The sequence below is a fragment of the Balaenoptera acutorostrata genome, chromosome 11 (assembly GCF_949987535.1).
Source record: "Balaenoptera acutorostrata chromosome 11, mBalAcu1.1, whole genome shotgun sequence".
In the NCBI taxonomy this organism is placed as follows: domain Eukaryota; kingdom Metazoa; phylum Chordata; class Mammalia; order Artiodactyla; family Balaenopteridae; genus Balaenoptera; species Balaenoptera acutorostrata.
The window spans coordinates 63,191,314-63,213,618 of record NC_080074.1 but is presented as its reverse complement, the minus strand read 5'-3'; the positions used below and the strand labels follow the sequence as shown (position 1 = coordinate 63,213,618).

General features: G+C 50.2%; 1 protein-coding gene across 2 annotated transcripts; it reads right to left on the bottom strand.

Moving 5' to 3' along the window:
* Positions 1–7,645: 7,645 nt before the first annotated feature.
* Positions 7,646–15,077, bottom strand: KRT84 (keratin 84). Of its 2 annotated transcripts, XM_057556640.1 has the most exons (10): positions 14,875–15,077; positions 14,556–14,769; positions 13,096–13,304; positions 12,421–12,481; positions 11,847–11,942; positions 10,757–10,921; positions 10,503–10,628; positions 9,779–9,999; positions 9,268–9,299; positions 7,646–7,965 (listed from the first exon to the last, which is right to left on the bottom strand). In XM_057556640.1, exons 1-10 carry the CDS (start codon positions 15,075–15,077, stop codon positions 7,646–7,648), a joined length of 1,647 nt encoding a protein of 548 aa, XP_057412623.1. The 2 variants fall into 2 exon arrangements, with proteins under 2 accessions (XP_057412623.1, XP_057412622.1); XM_057556639.1 differs by having other exon boundaries at positions 14,556–15,077.
* Positions 15,078–22,305: the final 7,228 nt, after the last annotated feature.

Below are 22,305 nucleotides of genomic sequence, written 5' to 3'. Positions count from 1 at the left end.
GATAATGATGGATAGTCTTTAATGTTCATTGAGCACAGACCTGGGGATGCGGTCGGTGCTGAGGGAGGATAGCCAGGCCCCTGAGGGGTCAGGAACTTCATGAAGAAGGGCTGAGGAACTTCTTCTGAGGGTGACAACCCCTGCAGGGAGCCTCCCAGAACCGAATGCTGTCCCTGTGCCACGGTTCCCTGAATCCTCCCTCAGATGCCCCACGTTCCGTCCTGGGTCTGCCCTTGTCTTCACAGCCAGGTCCACTGCAGGTCTTTGCCCAGCGCCAAGCTGACTGGTTTCTATCTCCACATCCCACACCTGTCCTTCCACGTAGGGCAGAGACCTTGGGTAGGCAAGGAGCAGGAGGCCTCACTAGCTGGCCCCAAATAGTCTTCAGATCATAGTCACCCATGGTGAAGCAGCTGGCATTTAGCAATCTGGGCAATGGAATCCAAATTGGAGGACCTGGTCTAAGTGTCAGCTTGGACACTACCTAGCTGTGTGGCTTTGGGGAAGCTCTTAACCTCTCTGAGCTTCTGATTCCTTGGCCATAATGTGGGATTCATTCTTATCTTCCGGGGTTGTTGGGGGGATTAAGTGGATAATACACAAGAATATGCTTTGGGGACCAAAAGGGTCTGTATAAAGGAAAGGGACTCTTGTTTCCTATCAGAAACTCCCCTGCCACCCCATGCATCCCCTCACCCAGCAGAGAGTGGGCCTGCTCCTTGCCCCGTCCACAGGCTTCACCTCCTCTGCACATTTATGATTTCATTATCCTTTCAAGGCTGCTTTTAATGTTTTCTTTAACCTGATTTCACTAGTGTACAGATTTCGGGTGGAGTCTGGGGTGGAGAGAGGAGGCTATACTGGGGAGCACGGGGGATGGTTTCCCAGCCCCCACCCCTCAAGTGGGGCCCTGCTGGCCTGGATCCAGGGATGTATCCTTGAGCCTCGGACAGTGAGCTCACTGACTGATGGTGGTGTAGACCTGGATGGTGTGGTGTGGCCAAGAGGGATTCGGACCCTTTGAAAGTGAGGAGGGTGGGGCCTGAGCACGGGAGGTGGAGGAGGGACGGGCCCTCCGCTCTGCCAGCCTGGAGAGCCCATAAAACCCCATCTGCTTCTCAACTTCCATGAGCCTCTGCTCTCCTTCAGCTGATTGAAGAGGATGGAAAACCCATTTCTGCCTCTTGGTAGCAGGAGGGAGCGGAGGCTTAGCCCCAGAGGGAGGCTCTTGTGTCAGCTGTTCCCTCAGGCCCCCAACACACACACACACACACACACACACACACACACACACACCCCGCAAGCCTCCACCTCAAATTGGGCCTAGGCACTGAGGATGGGGAAGGAGAGCCAGGGGACTCAGGAGACCTGCAGATACCCCACTGCCTTCAGAAATAAAAGACCCATCCAGGACCAGCAGGACTATTCAGAACCAGGGTGTGAGCCCCTGGGCGGGTATGCCGGGAGTGAGGGCGGGCCCCGCCCAGCACAGGGATGTGCTCGTGGGCGCTGGGTGAAGTTTGCCTCACTGCAGGTGGCAGCAGAGCCCAGGGCCTGTGGGGAATGCTCAGGAAGACCGTCCACATGGTGGTTTGGATTGAAGGGGCTGGGCTGGAGGGGGAGGCTGAGTCCTTATGGGGCTATTCCCAGGTCATCCTGGGCAAGTGAGAAACTCACAGATCAGGCCAATCTGGCACAACGCCCTGGGGGGTTTGTGAAGACCTATGGGACCTGGGTCTTTGCCATCTGGTTCTACCCAAGGGAGGCACAGAGAACCCATAGAACCATGCCCATCTCTACCCATCACCCAAGCACACTACTTAGTGAGACCAGATCCTTGTCTGGGTGCTGGGGTGGGAGCTGGATCTCTCTTTACTGGCCTTCTCCTCATTTACTGCCCACATGTGCCCTGTGGGTTCTCCGGCCCCCTCTCCCTATCCCCAAGCCCTCTCCCTGGTCACACCTTTGCCTGGAATGTCCCAGAACAGACGGCCACCTCTTCCAGGAAGCCTTTTTGGACTAGTCAGAGCAAGGCTGTGATTTCTCCTCTGGCTCAGCAGGCAGCTCACTAAACGCCCTTTCCAGGGCTGCCCGGCTAACTCCAATTAGCCTCCTCCACACCCTCTTGTCCTGGGTGCTGGCATTCATCATGCTCTTTGGTCCTGTCCCATTGTGCTCCCCCCACCTTTTGAAAGCCACACCCAGTGTCAGAATGTCCCCCCGAAAACCCATGGCCCTCCCATAATTTAAAATGCTCCCGAGAGGCCACTTTTTCCAGGAAGTCTTCAAGCGCTAATTGGCTGAGAGAGGTTTCCTACTCCACCCTGGGGTTCCTGGCAGCTTCCCCCTCCCTTCCCCCTCCCTTCCCCCTCCCTCGTTTTCTTCTCTTCCTTCTCCTCCTTCTCTTCTTCTTTAGCAGTAGAACCATTTCCCTAAATCTTAGGAGGAAAACAGCTATATAAACCTGCCTGTCTGTCTATCTATCATCTATCTATCTATCTATCTATCTATCTATCTATCTATCTATCTATCTATCATCTATCTATCTATCTATATCTGTCTGTCTGTCTGTCTATCTGTCTATCTATCTATGCAGCTATACAAACAGATAAGATGGACATGCTGGTCTCTGCTTGCCCTGCCCCCCCCCCCACTCCAGTGATCCCCTTAAGACACTGAGCTGTGTCACTCCTCTGCTCAAATGCCCCGATAATTCTCCATTTCACTCAAAGTAAAAAAAGAAAGAAAGAAAAAAGTCCTAATGATGCACCGCCTGTCCCTCTTGTTACAGTTCTCACCTCATCCCCTTGCTCTCGTCACCCACACCGGCCTCCCTCTGCTCCTCAGACACACCTGGCCCACTCCTGACTCAGGGCCTTTGCACTGACTGGCCCTTCTGCCCTGAATGCTGTTCCCTCCGCCACATGGCTTGCTCCGTTGCCACCTGTGGCTCTTTGCCCAAACGTCACCTCTCAAACAGGCTTCCCTGGCATTTCTTTTAAAAATGGCAACCTGCCTTCTTCCTCCCAGAGCGTTCTCCATCCAGCTTATCCTGCTCTGATCTATTTCTTTGTTCCATAGCACTTAACACCTTCTAACACACCCTATAATTGACCTGTTTATTCTATTTCTTGATGATTATCAGTCTTTCCTCTCACCCTAAAATAAACTCCATGGAAGCAGGATTTTTGTCCATCTTGTTCATTGATGGTTCCCAAGCACTTGGAACAGTGTTGGGGATAGAGTAAGTGTCCAGTAAATACTTGCTGATTGAATGACTGTGTAAATGAATGGATGTCTTGGATACTTTAAATATTTTATGTGTGTCATTAAATGCCACTGATGGGAAACTCTGGCCCTTGAGCCCTGAGGAGCACACTTAGTTTGAAAACCATGGGGCACAGAGCCCTCCATGGCTCTTTCCTGATTCAAGGCTGTGGTTTTCTGAGCATCTGTGGGAACACAGACTGACAGAGACACAGTATGGTGAAAACAGTGCTGTGCTGGGCTGGTGAGTGAGGGGGTGGATTTCTTTTCTTAAAGTTGCTATTCAGTGTTTCAATGTTTGTGTCCTAAACACAGTTTTGGAGAAAACAATTTGTTTTTAAAAGACTCCCCTCTCATAGCACAGGGAACTGTACTCAATATTTTGTAATAAACTATAAGGGAAAATACTCTGAAAAGGAATATTTATATACATATTTGTATATGTATATAGAAATGAGTCTCTGTGCTGTACACCTGAAACTAACACGATATTGTAAATCAACTATACAAAAATTAAAAAAAAACTTAGGGAAATTGATTAAAAAAAACAAAAGAAAAAAAAAAAAAAACCTCCCCTCTCCCTCCACAAAATCCTATTGCGGGAGTGCTTTGAAAATGCCCTGGTGCGGTGTCTCCAGGGAAGTTGGTGGCCAGCAGAGGGCAGCAAAGCCCCACAGGCAGCCGCGCAGAAGCTCAGTCCTGGTTGCCGGAACGGAAAGGCTAGGGAGCTGCCTGCCTGCGGATCAGAGCTGGGGCTTCGGTGCAGTCGCTGGAAACAGTCCGCTGACACTTCGGTGTCCACACTTGTTTGGTCCTGGAGTGGCTGAGCTGCTGAACACAGCTCTTCTCCATTAGTAGTAAAACTAGAAGCACCACCACCATCACCATCAAAACAGTAGCAACCGTTTATTGTGCATCCCTGTGTGCCAGGCTATGTGCTAATAATCTTTGAAATAGGAACTATTTTCTGTTTCACAGATGAGGCAAGAGGCTTAGTGAGATTGTGACAGACAGAACAGCATGGTGGTGATGAGTCTGAGTTCTTGAGTCAGAATGCCTCTGCTTTGACCCTTGGGCCTTGATTTTGTCATCTGTCAAAAGGGAAATTATTAAAGTGCCTACTGCCTAAGATTGTTGAAAAAATCAAGTTAAAACACAAAACACACTTGAAACTCTGCTCAGTTCAATCTATAAGTATTATTCTTGCCTATTATTACTTTTGGTCACACAGCTATTTTAAGTGGAGAGCCTGGGATTTGAACCGGGGTCTGTCAGTCCACAGGTTTGAACCTTATGTCATCTTTGGGGGAGAATCAATGTCTTAGCAATATTGAGTCTTCCAATTCATGAACATAGTATATATCTCCATTTATTTAAGTCTTCTTTGAGTTCTTTCATTATCGTTTTGTAGTTTTTAGCATACAGATCCTTTTTAAAGGCTGATACTTAGGTATTTCACTTTTTTGGGTTCTATTGTGAATGTTAAAAATACTTTAAAATGTTTTAATTTCCAACTGTTCTTTGCTTTTATAGAAATGCAATTCATTTTTGTATATTGAACTCACATCCCATAATCTTACTAAACTCACTTATTAGTTCTAGTAGGTTTTAGAAAAAAGATTCCTTGGGGTTTTCTAAATAGAAAATTATGTCTTCTGAAAATAGAAAGAGTTTTATTTCTTCCTTTCCAAACCATATGACATTTATTTCTTCTTCTTGCCTTAGTTCACTGGCTAGGCCAGCTTGTGTAATACTGACTAAGGGTGGTGTGAACAGATACCATTATCTTTTCCCAGTCTTACGGCAGAAATCATTCAGACTTTCACCATTAAGTATGTTGTTAGCTGTAGGATGTTACTTTGTTATTTACTTATTTATTTATTTATTAGATGCCATTTAGGTCAAGGAAGTTCTCATCTATTCCTAGTTTGCTGAGAGTTTTTATCATGACTGGAGGTTGAATTTTGTCAAATCCTTTAGTGTATCTATTAAGATAATCATATGATTTTTCCTTTTCAGTCTGTTGATGTCATGAATTACATTAATAGGTTTTTGAAAGTTGAACCAGCCTTGCATTCTTAGGATAAACTCATTGTCATGATGTGTTATCTTTTATTTGTTGTTGTATTCAATTTACTAATATTTTGTTGAAGATTTGTATATTTAGGTTCATGACAGATATTGGTTTGTAGTTTTTCTTTTCTTATTATTTCTTTGCTTGGTTTTGGTATCAGGGTAATGCTGGTCTCATAAAAGGAGTTGGAAAGTTTTCCCTCCTCTTATGTTTTCTGGAAGAATCTGGGTTGAATTTTTCCTTAAATATTTGGTAGAATGCACCAGGAAAGGTATTTCAGCCCGAAGTTTTCTTTGTTGGAAGATTTTAAACTACATGTTCAATTCTTTTAGTAGAAATGCAGCTATTCAGGTAGGACTGGCTACACAGTTTGTGGGGCTTAATGTAAAATAAAAATGCAGAGCCCCTTGTTAAAAATTATTAAGGATTTCAAGATGATGACAAGAGTCATTAAACCATGTGTGGGGACTTTCTATGGTGTGGGGTCCTCTGTGGTTGCACAAGACACACGTTAAGAGTTCTGGTCACAGTTCTGATGTGTGTGTGTGTGTGTGTGTGTGTGTGTGTGTGTGTGTTCATGGGGTTTCTTGTACCAATAAGCAGCTGGTGTCCCACAGTTCAATGCAATTCTGACACTATCTACCTGGAGATAGCATCAGATTCCACAGGTCAAGGGTTCAGTCCTACAAGACTGCCCACCCCCAACCCTGCTTTAGATGCAAACCCAGGCTGTCACCTGGACTTTTGACCAACCGGCTATAGATTGAAAGTTTCAAAGACTTCTCCTTGGCTTTGATTAATTTGCTAGAGTGGCTCACAGAACTCAGAGAAACATTTTACTTACTAGATTACCAGTTTATTATAAAAGGATATAACTCAGGAACAGCCAGATGGAAGAGATGTATAGGGCAACGTATGGGGGAAGGGTGCAGAGCGTTCTCTCCACGTGTGCCACTCCTCCCACATCTCCGCATGTTCACCAACTCAGAAACTCTCTGAATCCCCCAGTCCTTATGGGTTTTTTATGGAGGCTTCATTACATAGTCAGGATTGAATGATTGATTCAACCTCCAACCCTGCTTCCCTCCCTGGAGGTTGGGGAGGGTGGACTAAAAGTTCCAACCCGCTAAACACATGGTTGGGTCTCTTGGCCCCTGCAATGATCCCAGAGGAACTGACGGCGGGGTGGGACCTGGGGAACAAGTGAAAGATTTCGCCCTGGTAGGGAGGAGGCTGGAGGGCAATGCGTGGAGAGAAGCGGGCTGCTTGGCATTCGTTTTCAGAGCTTTTGCTATATGTCTCATCTCCCTTGCTGAGCTGTGAGCCCCTCCAGGGAGGGGCCTGAGCGCTCTTTCCTCAGTACCTCCTCTGTCCCAGGACACCAGCCTCTGCCCTTGGCAAGTCCCCAGGGGGGTGGGCTAGTGGAGTCTAGGAGGCAAGCTCCCCCATCCCCAGTGTGATTGGGAAGGAAAGGCCAGAGTCCTAGTGATGCTAGTTTGGCAAGTTTATTGAAATCCCAGCCACACAAAGAGCAGTACAGACAGGCACCCACCCCAGCCCAGGCCTCCCTGGAGCATGCAGACATAAACCCCCCTGCAGTGAACAGAGCTGGGCCTCCCTCACACCGCCAGCAGCGGCGTGGAGTGTTGCAGGGTCCGCCTCTCTACCAGCACCCACCCACCTCGTGGACTAGCATGCCAGGGTTACCCCAACACCCCAGGAAGAGAAGCAGCTAGGACCTATGCCACTCGGAGAAGAACCATCTCTGGGGACTCAGGGATCCCGTGGCCCACCGAAAACGGTGGATCCTTCTGGGTCAGGAAGAGAAGGAAAGAACTTTCTCCTGCCAGGGAAAGGAAGGGGAGGAAAGCAGAGGACGGCGGCTGAGGACATCTGCCGTGTGGACAGCCAGCTCTCCATTCTCTAAGTTAATCCAAAGCTAGGACGGCGATGGTGCCCAGACACACCATCGCTTTGAACTGGCCTGTTTCTCCCCAACATGCTGATTTTTGTAATTGTATTGAATCTGCATTTCTTGAGGTCTTTGGGCTGGGTGGTGAGGAGTGACCCAAAGGAAGGAAATTGGGAGTCAGGGACAGGCCAGTCCGCTGGGGCTGTGGATGGAGCGTCTAGGTGGTGAAAAAAATCCCCCCAGAGGACACAGGCCAGGCAGAGCAGCCCTTAGCTTCTTGGCAGGAGGGGTACCTAGAGCGCCCTCGGCCCAGAATCTGGGCACGTTGGGGACAGAATAAGAAGACGTGGAGATGGTTCTTCCCGGTCGGTGGCTGGCCCGGCGCTCGGCTCTCAGTACTTGGTCCGTCGGGAGGTGGTGGTGGACACGAGGCGGACGCTGGAACCGCGGCTGCTGAAGCCGCCCTCGGTGGGCAGCGGGCAAGGGACGCTGGGGGCGCAGGTCTCGCCCACCAGCACCGAGCCCCCCCGGGAGCCCGCGCTCAGCACGTCCCCGCCGCCCACGACCTGGGCCCCGCCCACGCTCGAGCCGCAGAAGCCGCTGGACCGGATGCTGCTGCGGCCCGAGATGGTGACCCCGCCGCGGGAGAGGCTGCAGGTGGTGACCGGAGGCTCGGGCCCGCACACCAGGCCGCCCCGGGACCTGCTCACCGCTGTGGGAGGATGAAACCCTCAGTGAGGCTGCCTCGTCCTCCGCCTCCCGCTGGGGGTGGGGGGAGGGACGGGCGGCGGCATCAGGGGAAGTGGTCTGGGTCCAAGTAGTTCCTACTGTCTACATAGTCAGTACCCACTTTTCCCTTCTCTTGTCTGGGTGTCTCAAAGGCTGTGACTCCACTCAAGTCAAACATTCGGACTTAAATGGAAGAGTTCAGCCAGTTCCCCAGGTGTTGGCATATAGCCGTAAGTCCACCATCATTTATATACGGCCAAAGTCAGGTTGGGCTGAGTGAGGCGGGTAGTGACCTGGATTACCCAGCACCTGCGTCAGTAGCTTCCACGAAGCCACAGGGCTTCTCTCGATATCATGCTCCTTGGCGGTCCCCACACTGCCCATCAAAAAGGTAGTCCTTCGTTCCTCCTGACCCACGGATGGCTCCGTCCTCTAGCCCTCTGGTCTTCACTGGGCACACCCCCATGACCCAGGACCCTAATCTGATTAAACCTTGCTTAGACCAGCCCCCAGGGTGGACGGCCCCCCATCTTCCTTCTCCTCTCACCAGGATCCTTCCTGCCATCTGTGACCCACCCGGTTTAGCATACACAGCTGTGTATATTTGCACTTTTGGATCAGAAATCTGGGTTTGAATTCTGGCCGTGCCACTGACTAACTTTGTGATTTCTGGCGAGTCCTGTATTTTCTCTGATCGAGTAAAAGGGGGATTCCCGTGCCTATTCCTCCCCCCGGGGTTTTGAGAATTAGGTTGACAGTGGATAGGACCCATCTCAAGAAGATTATAATTCTGGAGAGGAGGGGCTGGGTCTCACCTTCTTTGTGTCCCTATCCTGCAGAGCCCAGCACAGGCCCTGAGCGCTTTGTTTGGCGGCAGTAGCTGCAGCAGCAGCAAGGGGACTTGCGTTTAGCCTTGCCATCCTCTGCCATCAGGAGGGGAGGGAACTCCCTGGCACAGGCCTTTCCATTCCTCCTCCGGTCTTTGCCCTTGAGGGACAAGACCACCCAAAGCAAAAAGGCTGACTCTCTTCTGGAACCCTCTCCCACCTACCAGGCCCTGCAAACCTTTGTGATTGCTTAGCTCCGGGGAGGAAGGCTCTGGGGATGTCTCAGACCTCAGCTAAAGGGATGCTCTCAGTTTAGGGGCCAGATGGTCCCTGCTCCCCTGGCTGTCATGGCCAATCTGGCCATGGGCTCCTGACCCCAATGTGGGCTTGAGTTTAAAGGAAATTTGACGGGCCCCAGGAGAGAAATGTGTGAAGAGAAAAAGACTGAAAGTTCTTACATATGTCTACTGGTCCAACACCTTCATAGATCCTGGAGAGAGAAAGAAACAAGTTCACAAGGCGTCATTCCCTGAAAACCTAGGTGTTATCAGAGGGCTTTCTTGGCTCAGTGGACCAGTGGACCAGTGGTTCTCACCCTTGGCTGCACAAGCATCAGGGATCTTTGAAAAACGACGCATTCCTAATCCCTGCCCCAAAACTACTGAATCAAAATATTTGAGGGAATATCTTCTTCTTTTCTTTCTTTCTTATTTTAAAACAAGCTAACCAATCAAGCAGAACTCCCTGATTCTGGTGCATCCCATCTACAGGCTTGCACTGAGAAGCACAGATCTAGAGCCATCTTCTAAACCCCTGCCAAGGGCAACCCGCCTAAGGCTTGCAGAAAAAATAGTTACCTCTAGAGAGTGCCCATTTCAGCAATTCTTCACATAGTTCCCTCCCCCACTTAGTCTTTCTAGAAGCCAGAAGTCTGACCCCACTCCCACCTGCTGCCCTGAGAGCACTTACCGGATCTCCTCGCCCTCCAGCAGGCGCTTATAGGTGGCGATCTCGATGTCCAGGGCCAGCTTGACGTTCATCAGCTCCTGGTACTCCTTCAGCTGCCATGCCATGTCCTGCTTGGCCTTCTGCAGGGCGGCCTCCAGCTCCGCCAGCTTGCACTTGGCGTCGCTGAGGGCTGCCTCGCCCCGCTGCTCTGCCTCGGCCACAGCGGCCTCCAGCTTGCAGCGCTGGGGGGAGGGCAGTTTGCAGGTGGGCTTTGGCAGGGACTAGGGGATCCTCAGGTCAGGCTAGAAACTCTGCCCCCTGTGAGTGGGCACATAGCCTGGTGCTAAGCCAGGGATGGAGCCCGTGGAGGCTGCTTTCCCAGGGATTGTCATCCTGTAGTTTGATGTCACCAGGGAGCGGAACATTGCTTATCTTCCATTTCTATCCTCACTGATTTTGCACTTACTGATTTCTGCTGCTCTAAGACCAATGGGGTCCAGAGAGTAAAGCCATTCTTTCTGCTTCACCTGCCCCTTTAAGTCAGCCCCAGGTCTTTCCTGCTACATGGGAGACTCTTTCCCTGGTTCCACATTTTCCTCCCCCAGGAAGTCTTCCTGGACTAATTCCTATATTCCTCTGTTTCTGGGTCCTGGTGGCCTCCCCCACATCTTCCGACTTGGGCTCCCCAAAGCTTGGGGCCCTGCCTGTCCTCCCTGTGGGGATTTCTCTCCTTTCTTTCGCCCACCTGAGCCTTGGCGTGCTCGATCTCTGCCTTCAGCCTCTGGATCAGGCGGGTCAGCTCATTGATCTCATTCCGAGTGTTACGCAGGTTGTCACAGTGTTGGCCAGCTGTCACCCACATCTTCTCATACTGGGGGGTGGGGGAGAAAGGGGTATTCCGAGGGCTTGAAGATTGGGTTAAGATCACAGCCCACTTTGTCATCCATGAGTCTGACCCCAGGGCTGCCTACACCCTTTCCCCAGCGCCCTCCTGCCTACCTTGGTCTGGTACCAGGCCTCTGCATCAGCCCGACTGCGCCTGGCGATCTCTTCAAACTGGGCCTTGATATCGGCGATGATCCCATCAAAGTTCAGGTCCCGGCTGTTGTCCATCTTCACGATGACTGATGTCTCAGAGATGTGTGACTGCAGCAACTGGATTTCCTGTGTTGTAGGATCAGCGAGACAGATGGGCTCAGCATCCCGTCAGTGGCCGGGGCTCTGCCACAGGGTCCCCAGGATGCGGAGTCAGGAGAGAGAGCATTGCTTGTTTGTTCAGAGCAAAGCAATGGGGCAGATCATCCAAACCAAAAGCAAAGAAAAAGAGGTGGCCCAGAACCGTTTCAGTTTGACTTAAACCCTTGTTATATACTAGGAGACATCCCTTTAACACCTTAACTTCTTAGGTGACTATTAAAACCCTGGGGGCCTAGGGACTTGATGGAGAGGAGTGAGACCATGCTAAAGCTTAAACTTTCTTTGGTTTATCCACACAGTGGCTGTGCCGGTCTGGATCGTTGAGAGCTGACAATATCCTAGAACATGGTGGTCTAGGAATTCCTATATCCCAAGTCCTTAATAGAACCCGGGGTGGGGCTGGGGGAGGGCTGGGAACTGGCCTCCAAGGTGAGGGCCCCAGAGGGAGCTTTCTTCAGCCTTTCCACTCAGAGCCAGCCATTTAGCTCTGATTGGGTCTGTCCCAGACCAAACAGAAGCAAAAGATAGCTAGTTCATTTGACTAATTAGGTAACACAATTTTTCTTGCATCTCCTAGCAAATCAGTTTTCCAGGGTCTTCTCATCAGTAGATAGGAAGTGACATTCCTAGACCCCTGTCTTTTGATTGGTCCACAAGGAGTTGGCTCATAGATCCAAGGAGTTGATTCATAGACCTGAGTCAGGCTGCTAAGAAGCCTGCTCCCCTTACCTTCTCCACTGGTACATACATCAACATATAGAGGATATAGATTGGATGGGAGGAAAGATGTATGATACCAAATGTTAGAAAATACGCTAGTCCAGTGAATCCCCCAGGGAGTCCAGACCATGCATTGAGCTCCTTGGATGGCTCAGAGGGGATGAGCCCTTACCGCCATGTATAGGGTTTTCAGGAAGTCGATATCCTGAGTTAAGGTATCCACGTTGGCCTCTAGATCAGACTTATTTAAGAAAACTGTATCCACATCCTGTATCAAAGAGAGAAGGATAAAATACTCATTAGTTGTGCACTGTTTCACCTCCCCACCTTGGCAGGCTCTGGAGGTGGGTGGGAAGACCAGGCCAATTCCCACAGGGCCAGGCCAAGTGGGACAGATGGGAAAGTCATTGGGTGGAAATACAGCTTAGTGACTCTTGTTCTTCTCCCTTATACAGCATGAAACCCCCAGGGATGCTGGACATTTTCTGATGCTTATTTAGAGGCAAGAAGAGTCTGGATAATCCAAGACTCTTCAAATGTCATCCCTTCAGACCTCTGCTCTCATGAAGACCCAATCCTAAGTCACTGGAGGCCAAATCAGAACTTCGAAGGGAAGCTGTTGTGACCACAACAGTGGGGTCCCCTGTGTATGAGTATTCACAGGGCTGCCCGGGCAGTGTCCTGGAGTTGCGAGAACATTTGCCTGCCTGGAGGAGAAGTTTGCCTGGGCCTGTTGCTCTCCTTACCTTCTTCAGAGCCACAAACTCATTCTCAGCATTGGCCCGGAGTCCCACCTCCTCTTCATACCTGGATGATAAGGATGAAGAGGGTGAGTTCTCACTCTGAACTGAGAGCCGGTTACTCCCAGCTCCCCAGTTATCACCTCTTGTGACCTCTCTGCTCCTTCCAGGAGCCTGGCTCCCTGTTGCCATCTGCATGTTTTCAACTACTCTGTCCCATCTTTAAGACCTTTTATGAGTCCACGGCCCTTGGTTTCTCCAAATCCCTTTTATTTTCTCAAATTGGATGCGGGGTCTAAAAATCTGGACCTTTGCTGTGCTCCTCTGCTGGAAAAGCCTTAGGGTCATTGCACTTGACCTTAGAGGAAGTAGGACCCTATTTGTGGCTGGACTTGGGCACTGTTTTCAAAACCAGAGAGTTTCCTTTTCTGGGGTCAACTCACCCATGCTCACAGGCAGGATTAGGGACAACCATGCCCAATTCCAAGTCCCCTTTTTCCTCAGGACCCATGGAGGGCCTCCTCCTCCCATACATATCACGTCCCCACCCCTGTCTTCAGGCTGGGAATTGAAACCAGCATTCAACCCTGATCCTTCCAGCAGCTCTCATCCAAGCTTGGCTGCTGCTTTGGGGACCAGCCCATGCCCATCCTAGGTCAGTGCAGTCCAGCAGCTACTCACTTCTTCTTGAAACCCTCAAGGACATCCTGCGTGCTGTTCCTCTCAGCCTCCAGCCGGGCCCGTTCGCTGTTCACTACGTCCAGCTGCCTCTGCAGGTTGGTGATGTAGTTCTCAAAGAGGGGCTCCAGGTTGCTCCTGGCACATTTCTGCTCTTGGAGGAAGTTCCACTTGGTCTCTAGGAGCTTATTCTGCTGTTCCAGGAACTGCACCTAAATCCACAGGGGCAAAGACATGGCAATTGAAGTGCTTGATATAGTTACCTATATGTCAACGTTGCTCAGATGGCCAGAGGTGACTTAAACTTGTGGTGACATCGTTCCCTCCTCTGTTGACTTCAGCTCCTCCTCTAACTCAGTAGAATCTGGCGGAGCGGGTCTGCGACTCCTCCTCATGCTCAACCAGGCTTAGCTACAAACAGAAGCTTTGGAACCAAAGCTCTTCAACCATTTCCCTTTCAACCCTCTGAGAAAGGTGAGGGCTGGTTCACTGGGAAGTTGGAGATCGATTCTACCTGAGCTGGGGTTTGCCTACATCTGAAAACTGATTTCAGCCATCCCTAGCAGGGAATGAGGAGCAGAGTAAAGTACATTGGGCTGGGATGTGGTATTAGGAGGTGGGAATTCTCAGGTCATAAGTCATACCCATCACCCCAGAAATTCCATCAGCTGAGACTTATAGAGCTGGAGGAGAACATAGAGACCATTTGCTCCAACCCCTCATTTCAGAGTGAAATGAAGCTCACAGAGGTGAGTTTCCAATCTCAGACAGAACAGAGCATCCCGTGTCTTCATGGACATGGGTTTGGGGCTGTGTCAGTTCCACCTCTCTGTCAGTTCCACCTCTCTGTTCCTCTCATCAGCCTGAAGACCAGTGACCACCAGTGGTCATTCCCTACTGTTTCCCTCAATCTAGGCGACTCGGCTGAATCTGGATATCCCAGGTGGGGGAGGGGTATGAATTCTTTGCTTTGTACAAAAATTACTCAACTCCATTCTCCATTTCTTTAAGCCTGAACAGGTGTGGCCACTCAGCCTCAGAAACCGTGAAAACTTCAAAGAAAGCATGAGGATCTCAAAGGATAACACCTCTTAAACCTGTACCAGCCAACACCTGGTGTAGGGGTTCGTGTTTCTAGCCTGTCTGGGAGATATTTCTAAGTGGCTAGGTGGTAGGTCTTAGCTTGTTCAGATGCCTTCAGATTTGGCTGGATGTTCCTCCTTCCCCCAGAAGACACCACCACTGTCTTAATCTATCCCTCCATGCAGTGTTTCCTCAGGCTAGTCCTTGCTCTGCAGCAGAGTGACCCAGAAATCATACTGCCATGCCTTTGGCTGATGCCTGAAGAATCTGGGGTCAAGGTCGATGCCCTAGGTCTGGACCAGTTCTTCTGAAGGGAAAGAACATCTCAGTGCATTTAGGTTTCATCATCCCAGACCCAGAGGTTGAGCTGTCACAAGTACCTTGTCAATGAAGGAGGCAAATTTGTTGTTGAGGGTCTTGATTTGCTCCTTCTCATGCTTCTTCACTCTCTGGACATTAGGGTCAATCTCCAGGCTGAGGGGGGTCAGCAGGCTCTCGTTAACAGTCACTGCTGTGATGGATGGGGCTGCTGGCACTCCAGCTCCTCCAACTCGGTAGCCAAAGCCAGGGCCGCTGAAGCCGTAGCCAAGGCCACTGCCGGCTCCAAACCCCAGACCAGCACCACTACCATCACCAAAGCCAAAGGCCATCCCACTGCCCAAACCAAAGCCAACTCCGTAGCGGATGGGCCGAGGGCACACAGCTGCTATCCTGGGTGAGCACGATCCAAACCTGATGACACTCCGACTGCCAAAGCCGCTAAGACCCTGGAAGCTGCGCCCACTCCTGCAGGAGACAGAGCTGGCCCGGAAGTGGTTCAGGTTCTGGGGGGTCATTGCTGAGCAAGAGCTGAAGCTGCCCACACGGCGACCAGAGCTGACTGTGTAGGATCGGCAAGACATGATGGTGTCCTGGCTGAGAGCCAAGCAGCGACGGCAGAGCAGGGTGAGCTGGAGCTGGGAGTCCCTCTGAGGCCAGTGGATCCCTCTCAGCTCTTTTATGTGTGTGGGGACCTGAGGATTGGCCCCATAAAAATGGAAAAAGCCATTCGGAAGCATTTATGAGCTTGGGTAGTTAGCAGAAACTCTTCCAGCCTGTAACCTCCTTCACAATGAGCTAATCTCAGACACACCTATAATCCTCAGAATCAGGGCCATAACATCAAACCTATAAACATTAAAAACGTATAAAAACATAAACGTTATGGTCCTACTTTTTCCACAAGTCGACCACAATTGCCATTATGGGGACCTTAATTTGCTTTGGCCATAAATCCAATAGACTTTCCACAGCAAGTGTGGCTAACTGCCAGAAAGTTAGAATGGCAACTGCTCCAGCCAGAGGCTGCTAGGGATGTAGCTACGCAGAAAACCCCCTCGATAGATGGGGGTGTGCAGAAGACAGGCAGGGTCTTCATAGCTCTAAGTAAGAAATGATACGGTGAGAATACAGTTTGTTGCATCCCTGTAGATGGATTAAACAGTCCAAAAACATTTTGCAGTGTTTTATCTGACCTCTATGATCTGATTTCACTGTTTACATAAAAATTGAATCGTCACTAAAGCTCACTTGAGGTAGTGTAGATACATGTCTGATTTGAGACACTCAAAGGAGATCCATTCATTCATACATTCATTTATTCATTTGACAATTACCAGTTACTCTCTCTCAGGTAATGTGCTTGGTGCCGAGGGTACAGAGATAAAAAGATGGTCTCTATCCTCATGGTGGTGGGGGGAGATTAATCTTGAGGACTTACACCAACCAATACTTTTGTGGCATAATTTGAGGCCAAAATTCTGTATGATTTGGCCATGTATCTGTGTGGAAAGTTAACCACATGATTTTGAGCCCCCAAAATACACATTAGGGCTGATCTATAATCCTGCCTATGCAGGTTTCTTGCATTACTGATGAATCTTTGGTTAGGAGGGAGAGACACCAAGCAATAAGAATCTGGGTAGGAGATGAAAAGTTTTAAGTCACTGGATATCATTATCATTGTTAATCAATATCACAGGTATTTCAGGACCCAGAGACAGATGTTTGCATTTTCTATTCTAGAGAGTGACATGATTTGTCCTACTTGTCTGTGCCTGGGGGAACTTGTGCTTGACTGGATGCTCACTTGGGATTCTACTTGGAAGGGGATATGTGCTTTTCTCTGGAGCTATCCAGCTCAGGTCTTCACTATTTTCTTCCTTCCCAATCTCTATAGCTTTGATTTCTTTTTCTTGTCTTACTGCATGTGATGTTGAAAAGCAGTGGTGAGAGGGGACATCTTTGCCTTATTCCTGATTTTTGGTGGGAAATCTTCAAGTTTCTTACCATTAAGTACAATGTTAGCTGTAGTTTTTTTGTAGATATATATATTTTTTATCAAGTTGAGGAAGTTTTCCTCTGTTCCGAGTTTACTACTCTTTTATACAGACCCAGCTATCAGGTGTATGTCTAAAGGGAGAAGCAGAAAAATAATAATAACACAATACTTCTTGTGAAGATTGCAAGTGACCTCCAGGTTGCTAAATTCACTGGTCTGTTCTCAGCTCTCATTTAACTTAGCAGGATTTGACATAGTTGATCATTCCCTTTTCCTTAAAACAATTTCTTCTTTTGGTTTCCAGACACCACATTCTCCTGATTTTCTTTACATATTACTGACTGCTTCTTTTCAGTTTTCTCAACCAGTTTATCCTCATATCCCCAACCTGTACACACCACAGCATCATTAGGCTCAGCCCTTGTACCTGTTCATGTCTTTATCTATACTTGTTCCCTTCATGACATCATGCAGCCTCATGACTTAAATACCATCTTTCCACTGATGACTGCCAAGGTGCATCTCTATCCCAGACATCCCTTCTGTGCCCCACATGTATATTTTGATCAACATCTCTACTTGGATATCGATTAGGTATCTCAACCTTCATCTATCCAAAGCTGTTCTCCCGATTGATTGTTCCTATGAAATATGTTCCACTTGCCAGGCTCACTATCCCTGTAGTGACTCAGGCCAAAAATCTGGGAGTCATCCTGTATTCCTCAGCTTTTTCCATATCGCACATTCAATCCATTGGCAAGTCCTACCTTCAAAATATACCTGGACTCCTACTACTTCTCATCACCCCACTGCTACCATATTGGTCCAAGCCCATCACTCCTCACAGGGTCTATTGAAGTATCCTTCCAGCTGGTCACCCTGCTTCCTCCTTTGCCCCCTCTGATTTTCCTTAACACCATAGTCAGAATGGTCCTTTAAAAACATGTCAGATCATGCCATTTCTAAGCTCATAGGCCTCTAGTGGTTTCCCATCCCGCTCAGAGTAAATGCCATACAGGACTCTACATGGTCTGCCCTCCTCTTTCACTGACCTCACTTCCCTCTATCCGTCCTACTGCTCACCCAGCTCCAGCCACCCTGGCCTCCTGTGTGTCAATCAGACAGGCAGGAAAACTCCTACTCAGACGCTTTCCCATTTGCTGGTTTTTTTTTGTTTTTTTTTTTTCTGCTGGGAACTCTTTTCCTGCAAATGGCTACCTGGCCAGGTCCCTCAACTCTCCCAGTTCTTTGCTCATGGGTCGCCCCCTCTTTAAAGCCCCCTCCCCCATGTACTCTCTATTCCCCCTCCCCGCTTCCTCTTCTCCTTAACTGTGCTTACAGTCTGAGGTCCTTTCCTGCATGGATTTGCCTGTTTATCATCTGTCTTCCCAGGCTGGAATATAAGCTTCAGGAGGCAGGCACTGCTGTGTGTTTTTTTCCTCCTCTGTGTCTCCTGCTTAGGATAGTGGGGACATGTGGGAGGCATGCTATATGGTTTTGTTGAATGAATGAAGATACCGCCAAGATTAAAAGCAGGAGGAAAAAGGGAGAGAGGACAGGGGGTGAAAGAAGAGGAATTTGGGCATTTGGCTTTGTAAGTATCTCAGGAAGAGGAGACTCTAGTCTCCAAAATGAACAGGAATGACCCTGAGGAGGATGGTGCCGAAATCCAAGAGCTCAGAGAGGGTCAACCCAGTTTGCCCTCCAGCTCCAGCCTCTCAGGGTGCGAGCCTGGCTGCTTGGAGGAAAGGGCATCCCCCTCTGCTGAGGCCAGGCAAGGGGATCCAGGTGACTGGGAAGGGGATGGGGGACCCCTGTGGAGGAGAAAAGGGGAGGGGAGCAGGAGGGATGGCATAGAGGACACCAGTGAGTGTGCCAGGCCGGGAACGGAAGACTTGACACAGCCCTTGGTGTCAAATGGAACTGGGTTCAATCCCCATTTTGCCGTCAGTCAGCAGTGTGACCTTGGGCAGTGGCATGGGAAGGGCACGGTAGGGGCACACCCTGGATGCAGGCAGTCAGGGGCGCTTGTCTGTAGAGAACTTAAAAACAACAATACACCCAACTAAAAGTCTGCTTGCCTTTTATTATCACTGTGCAACATTCGCCCTCCATGGTATACAAATGACCTGGGGAAATTGTTTAACCTCTCTAAGCCTCAGGTTCTTCATCTGTAAGATGGAATTATACCTACTGCACAGTATGTGCGGGTTACACGTGAAAATGTTTGGGGTGTGTGCTGTGCGGAGCCTGGTGTGGTCATTGTCATCCATTTCTTTCCCCCCTCCGTCCCCCTCTTTTTCTCTCTGCCCCCTTCCCCTCTCTTTTGCACAATCCTCCTTTCACTGGTAAGCCGTCATCTCTGTTCCCATCCAGCACCCCACCTGCTTCCCGCTCCAGTGGCTGCGGCATCATTTCCCCACCAGTCATTCCCGGGGCTGTCCCGTGGCTCAGCTTCCTTCAACCTTAACAGCCCAGGCGGGGTGGGGGTAATTGAGACCAGTCACACATGACCGCTTTTCGGAGATGGGCTGTCGCCATCAGCAGTTTATAGTTCTGAGGCATTATCTCACCAGACAATGCAAAACACAATCCTCAGCCATTTTTTAAAGGGTGGCAGGTGGGGAGAGGGGTGGAGTTGCCCTGGAAACTCTGGGCTGGGGCTTTTGCTGCTCTGACAGTTTCTGCTTCCTGTTGAGAGTTGGTCTGGATGTAATCCTGAGATCTGCTGGCTGAGCTAGTGTAGACAGATTGCTGGCTCATCTCGATGCTAACTGCCTGGGGCGGAGGGGGCACTGCTGATGAGGGCAAGGCGGGGAGGAGGGGATGTGAGGGGAGGGGGCCATCCTGGTTGGCTGAGCAGAGCCTGCGAATCCTGGGCGCACCGTGGCTGCACTGTGTGTGTGATTGTGTGTGTGTGTGTGTGTGTGCGCGCGTGCCTGTGGGAGGGGAGGAGGGTGACAGGGAAATCCAGATGGTGAGAAGGCTTTGCTAAAGCCGCCTTCTTCAGAGTGTTTCCGTTTTGCCTAGGGACAAGTTTGTGCAGGAGAGAGGCACTCACTGGGAGGTGTTCACGCTGAGACCTGCCCTGGTGGGAAGGGAAGCTCAGCAGTCCCCCAGCAGAAGGAGGGGGGCGATGAGGAGAGAGCCCTCTGCCCTGACAGACTAGTGATGCTTGGATAGAATCTAAACACCTCCCAGGAGAGTCAAAGCACCCCTCTTGCTTGAGCCCATCCCTACCCTTTCAGGCAGGATGAGGTTTTTCAGGTTTAGCCCAAATTCTTCACTTGCCCACACAGTTATCCCCTGTTGGGGTGAAATGTGACAGGTGACCTGCTCGCAGGCGTGCAGGTCAGTTTGCTTCAACAAACCTTTATTGAGTGCTGATGTGAGCCCGACATCAAGATTAGGTGCTGGGATGCCTGCTGGGTGCAGCCCTCTTCCTTTTACCAGACTCAGTGATCCTAAGAAGTTCCCCTCCTCTGCCCACAGTTCCATTTCTGCAGCCATTTCCCCCAATCCGAGCCCCAAGGGGAGAGTGGCGGTAGTGGGTCCACCTGGGGCCACTGATGGGACTGGGATGAGGAAGGGATCCTGGGGGACCCAGGGGAAGGGCAGAGGGCATCTGAGAGAGGAGGCAGTGGGGCAAGGAAGGCTCTCCTAGGGAGAAGAGGGACAAGAAATGGGAGACATTCGGGGGAGACAGACACAAAAACAAGGGGCTTCATTCAGGGTCCTCCCACCCGCCCAAGGCCTCTTTGGGCTGTTCCCCACCTGTCCTCATGGGGGCGCTCTAGGAAGGGCTGGGATTTGGATTCCCGAGGCCGAGTGGAATGCAGGGAGGCTCTGGCTTCCAGGAGTCAGTTGTCCCTTCCTTCCGAGGGCAGGGCGGGCCCTGATCCTCCCTGTAGGTGCAGGGCAGGTCCTGGGAGAAGCTCAGATGTTTGCCCAGGTGATGGAGGTGAACTGCCCAGGGAACCACCAGGAAGCACTTTTGTCCTGTCTGCCTAGAGTCACCTCCTCCCTGGAGGGAGGGGGAGAATGGGGGCACGGCTGCACAGCCCTGAGGGGGATCCCCGGGGGGAGGCTCTAGAAGGGCGTGTGGGGCCTGTAGCTCACGTCCAGGACCGAGCTGGGGTGCCCTCACTACTGGGATGAGTCTGCCTAGTGGATGGTTCCAGACAAGTCTCCCTTCCCCTGGGGCCTGGGCCACTCTGGGATGGGAATTCCCAAAGGGATGGTCGCCAGGCTCAAGCCCACCTCATGGTGAGGGTGGGGGACTCTTCTCTCCTTCTCCTCCTTTACTCCACTGGGGTGCCTCCTGGGCCTTGGGTAGACATCTTTGGGACAGAGGTGGGTGGCCTACTGTCATCTCTGTTTTTGTGGACTGCAGGCCAGAGCATTCCTGTAGTTTTCAGAGCTTTGAGTGCTTAATCAGCAAGGAGCTTAGCTGGCTCTAGGGCCAGGTCCAGAGTGACAGGGCTTCAAGTGGGAATGGAGGCCATGAGGTCCCTGTTGTCCTGTCCCCTCCTTCCCTGGGTGTGGATGTGCATCCCTGAAGTCACCGGCCCTCTCCCGTCTGACGCTGCGTGCTCTGGCTCACGGTTGCTGATCCCTCAGCCTGGAGCCCCCGCTGGGCTTCCTTGCTTCCCCTCAGTCCTGCTGGCCTTTGGGATCCAGCTTGCCTGCCCCCTCCTCTGGGGACCTTCCCAAGGCCTGTGACCAGGGTGGGACCCTCAGTTATGTCCTCCTTCACAACAAGCCTGACATCTGTAATTTCCTGTTCCAGGTCTGTACCCTCAGGTAGGCTGTAAGCCCCAGGGGCATGGATTGGGGTCAGGGCCCCATTTTTTAAAAACAGCTTTATTAAGATATAATTCACATATCATATAATTCGCTCATTTAAAATGTACAATTCAGTGGTTTTAGTATATTCCCAGATAAGTGCAACCATCACCCCAGTCCCTTTTAGAATGTTCTCATTGCCTCAAAAGAAACCTTTGGCTGTCCCCCCCACCCCATCTTCTCTTCCCTCCAGCCCACTAGGCAACCACGGATCTGCTTTCTGTCTCTATAGATTTCCCTAATCTGGAATTTCATATGAATGGGATCATAGAATTTGTGGTCTCTGTGTCTGGCTTCTTTTATCTCCCTCATGTTTTCAAGATTCATCCATGTTGGAGCACGTATTAGTACTTCACTCCTTTTTATGGCCAAATAATATTTCATTGTATGGATAGACCAAATTTTGATTATCCATTCATCCACTGATGGACATTTGGTTGTTTCCACTTCTTGGAATAGTGATGCTATGAACATTCACGTATGAGTTTTTGTGTGGACATGTTTTCATTTCTCTTGGGTATCTACCTAGGAGTGGAATTGCTGGGTCACATGGTAACTCTATGTTTAACATTCTGAGGAACTGCCAGACTGTTTTCCAAAGTGGCTGCACCAGCTTATGGTCCCTACCATGGGCTCTAGGAACTGTGTCTACTGTCCCTACTGGTAGGTCAACCCTGACTGGGGCTGCCTTGTTCACCACAGAGACACCAGCCCCTGGGTGGTCTGACCCATAACAGGTGCTTGATAAATATTATATTGAATGAATGAAAAAGCAAGTGGATGGGTTCTTTTGAATATGCTGCCCATAAATCGGTAACCCTTGTCCGTTCAGACCCTACCCTTGTAATCTTCTTTGTGAACTTCTCTCTGATCTCCTTGCCTGGCATAATCACAAGTTGCTTTTTCTTGTTGTTTCCATTCTCTCTGGCTGTCACTGCTTATGACTCCTCTGTGAGGCTGAGAGT

Coding starts and splice junctions, on each gene's coding strand:
- KRT84 (XM_057556639.1), bottom strand. CDS start 15,077: ATGTCTTGCCGATCCTACACAGTCAGCTCTGGTCGCCGTGTGGGCAGC. Junction 12,482..13,095: donor CTTGAGGGTTTCAAGAAGAA/GTGAGTAGCTGC, acceptor CTTATCATCCAG/GTATGAAGAGGAGGTGGGAC. Junction 11,943..12,420: donor AGTTTGTGGCTCTGAAGAAG/GTAAGGAGAGCA, acceptor TCTTTGATACAG/GATGTGGATACAGTTTTCTT.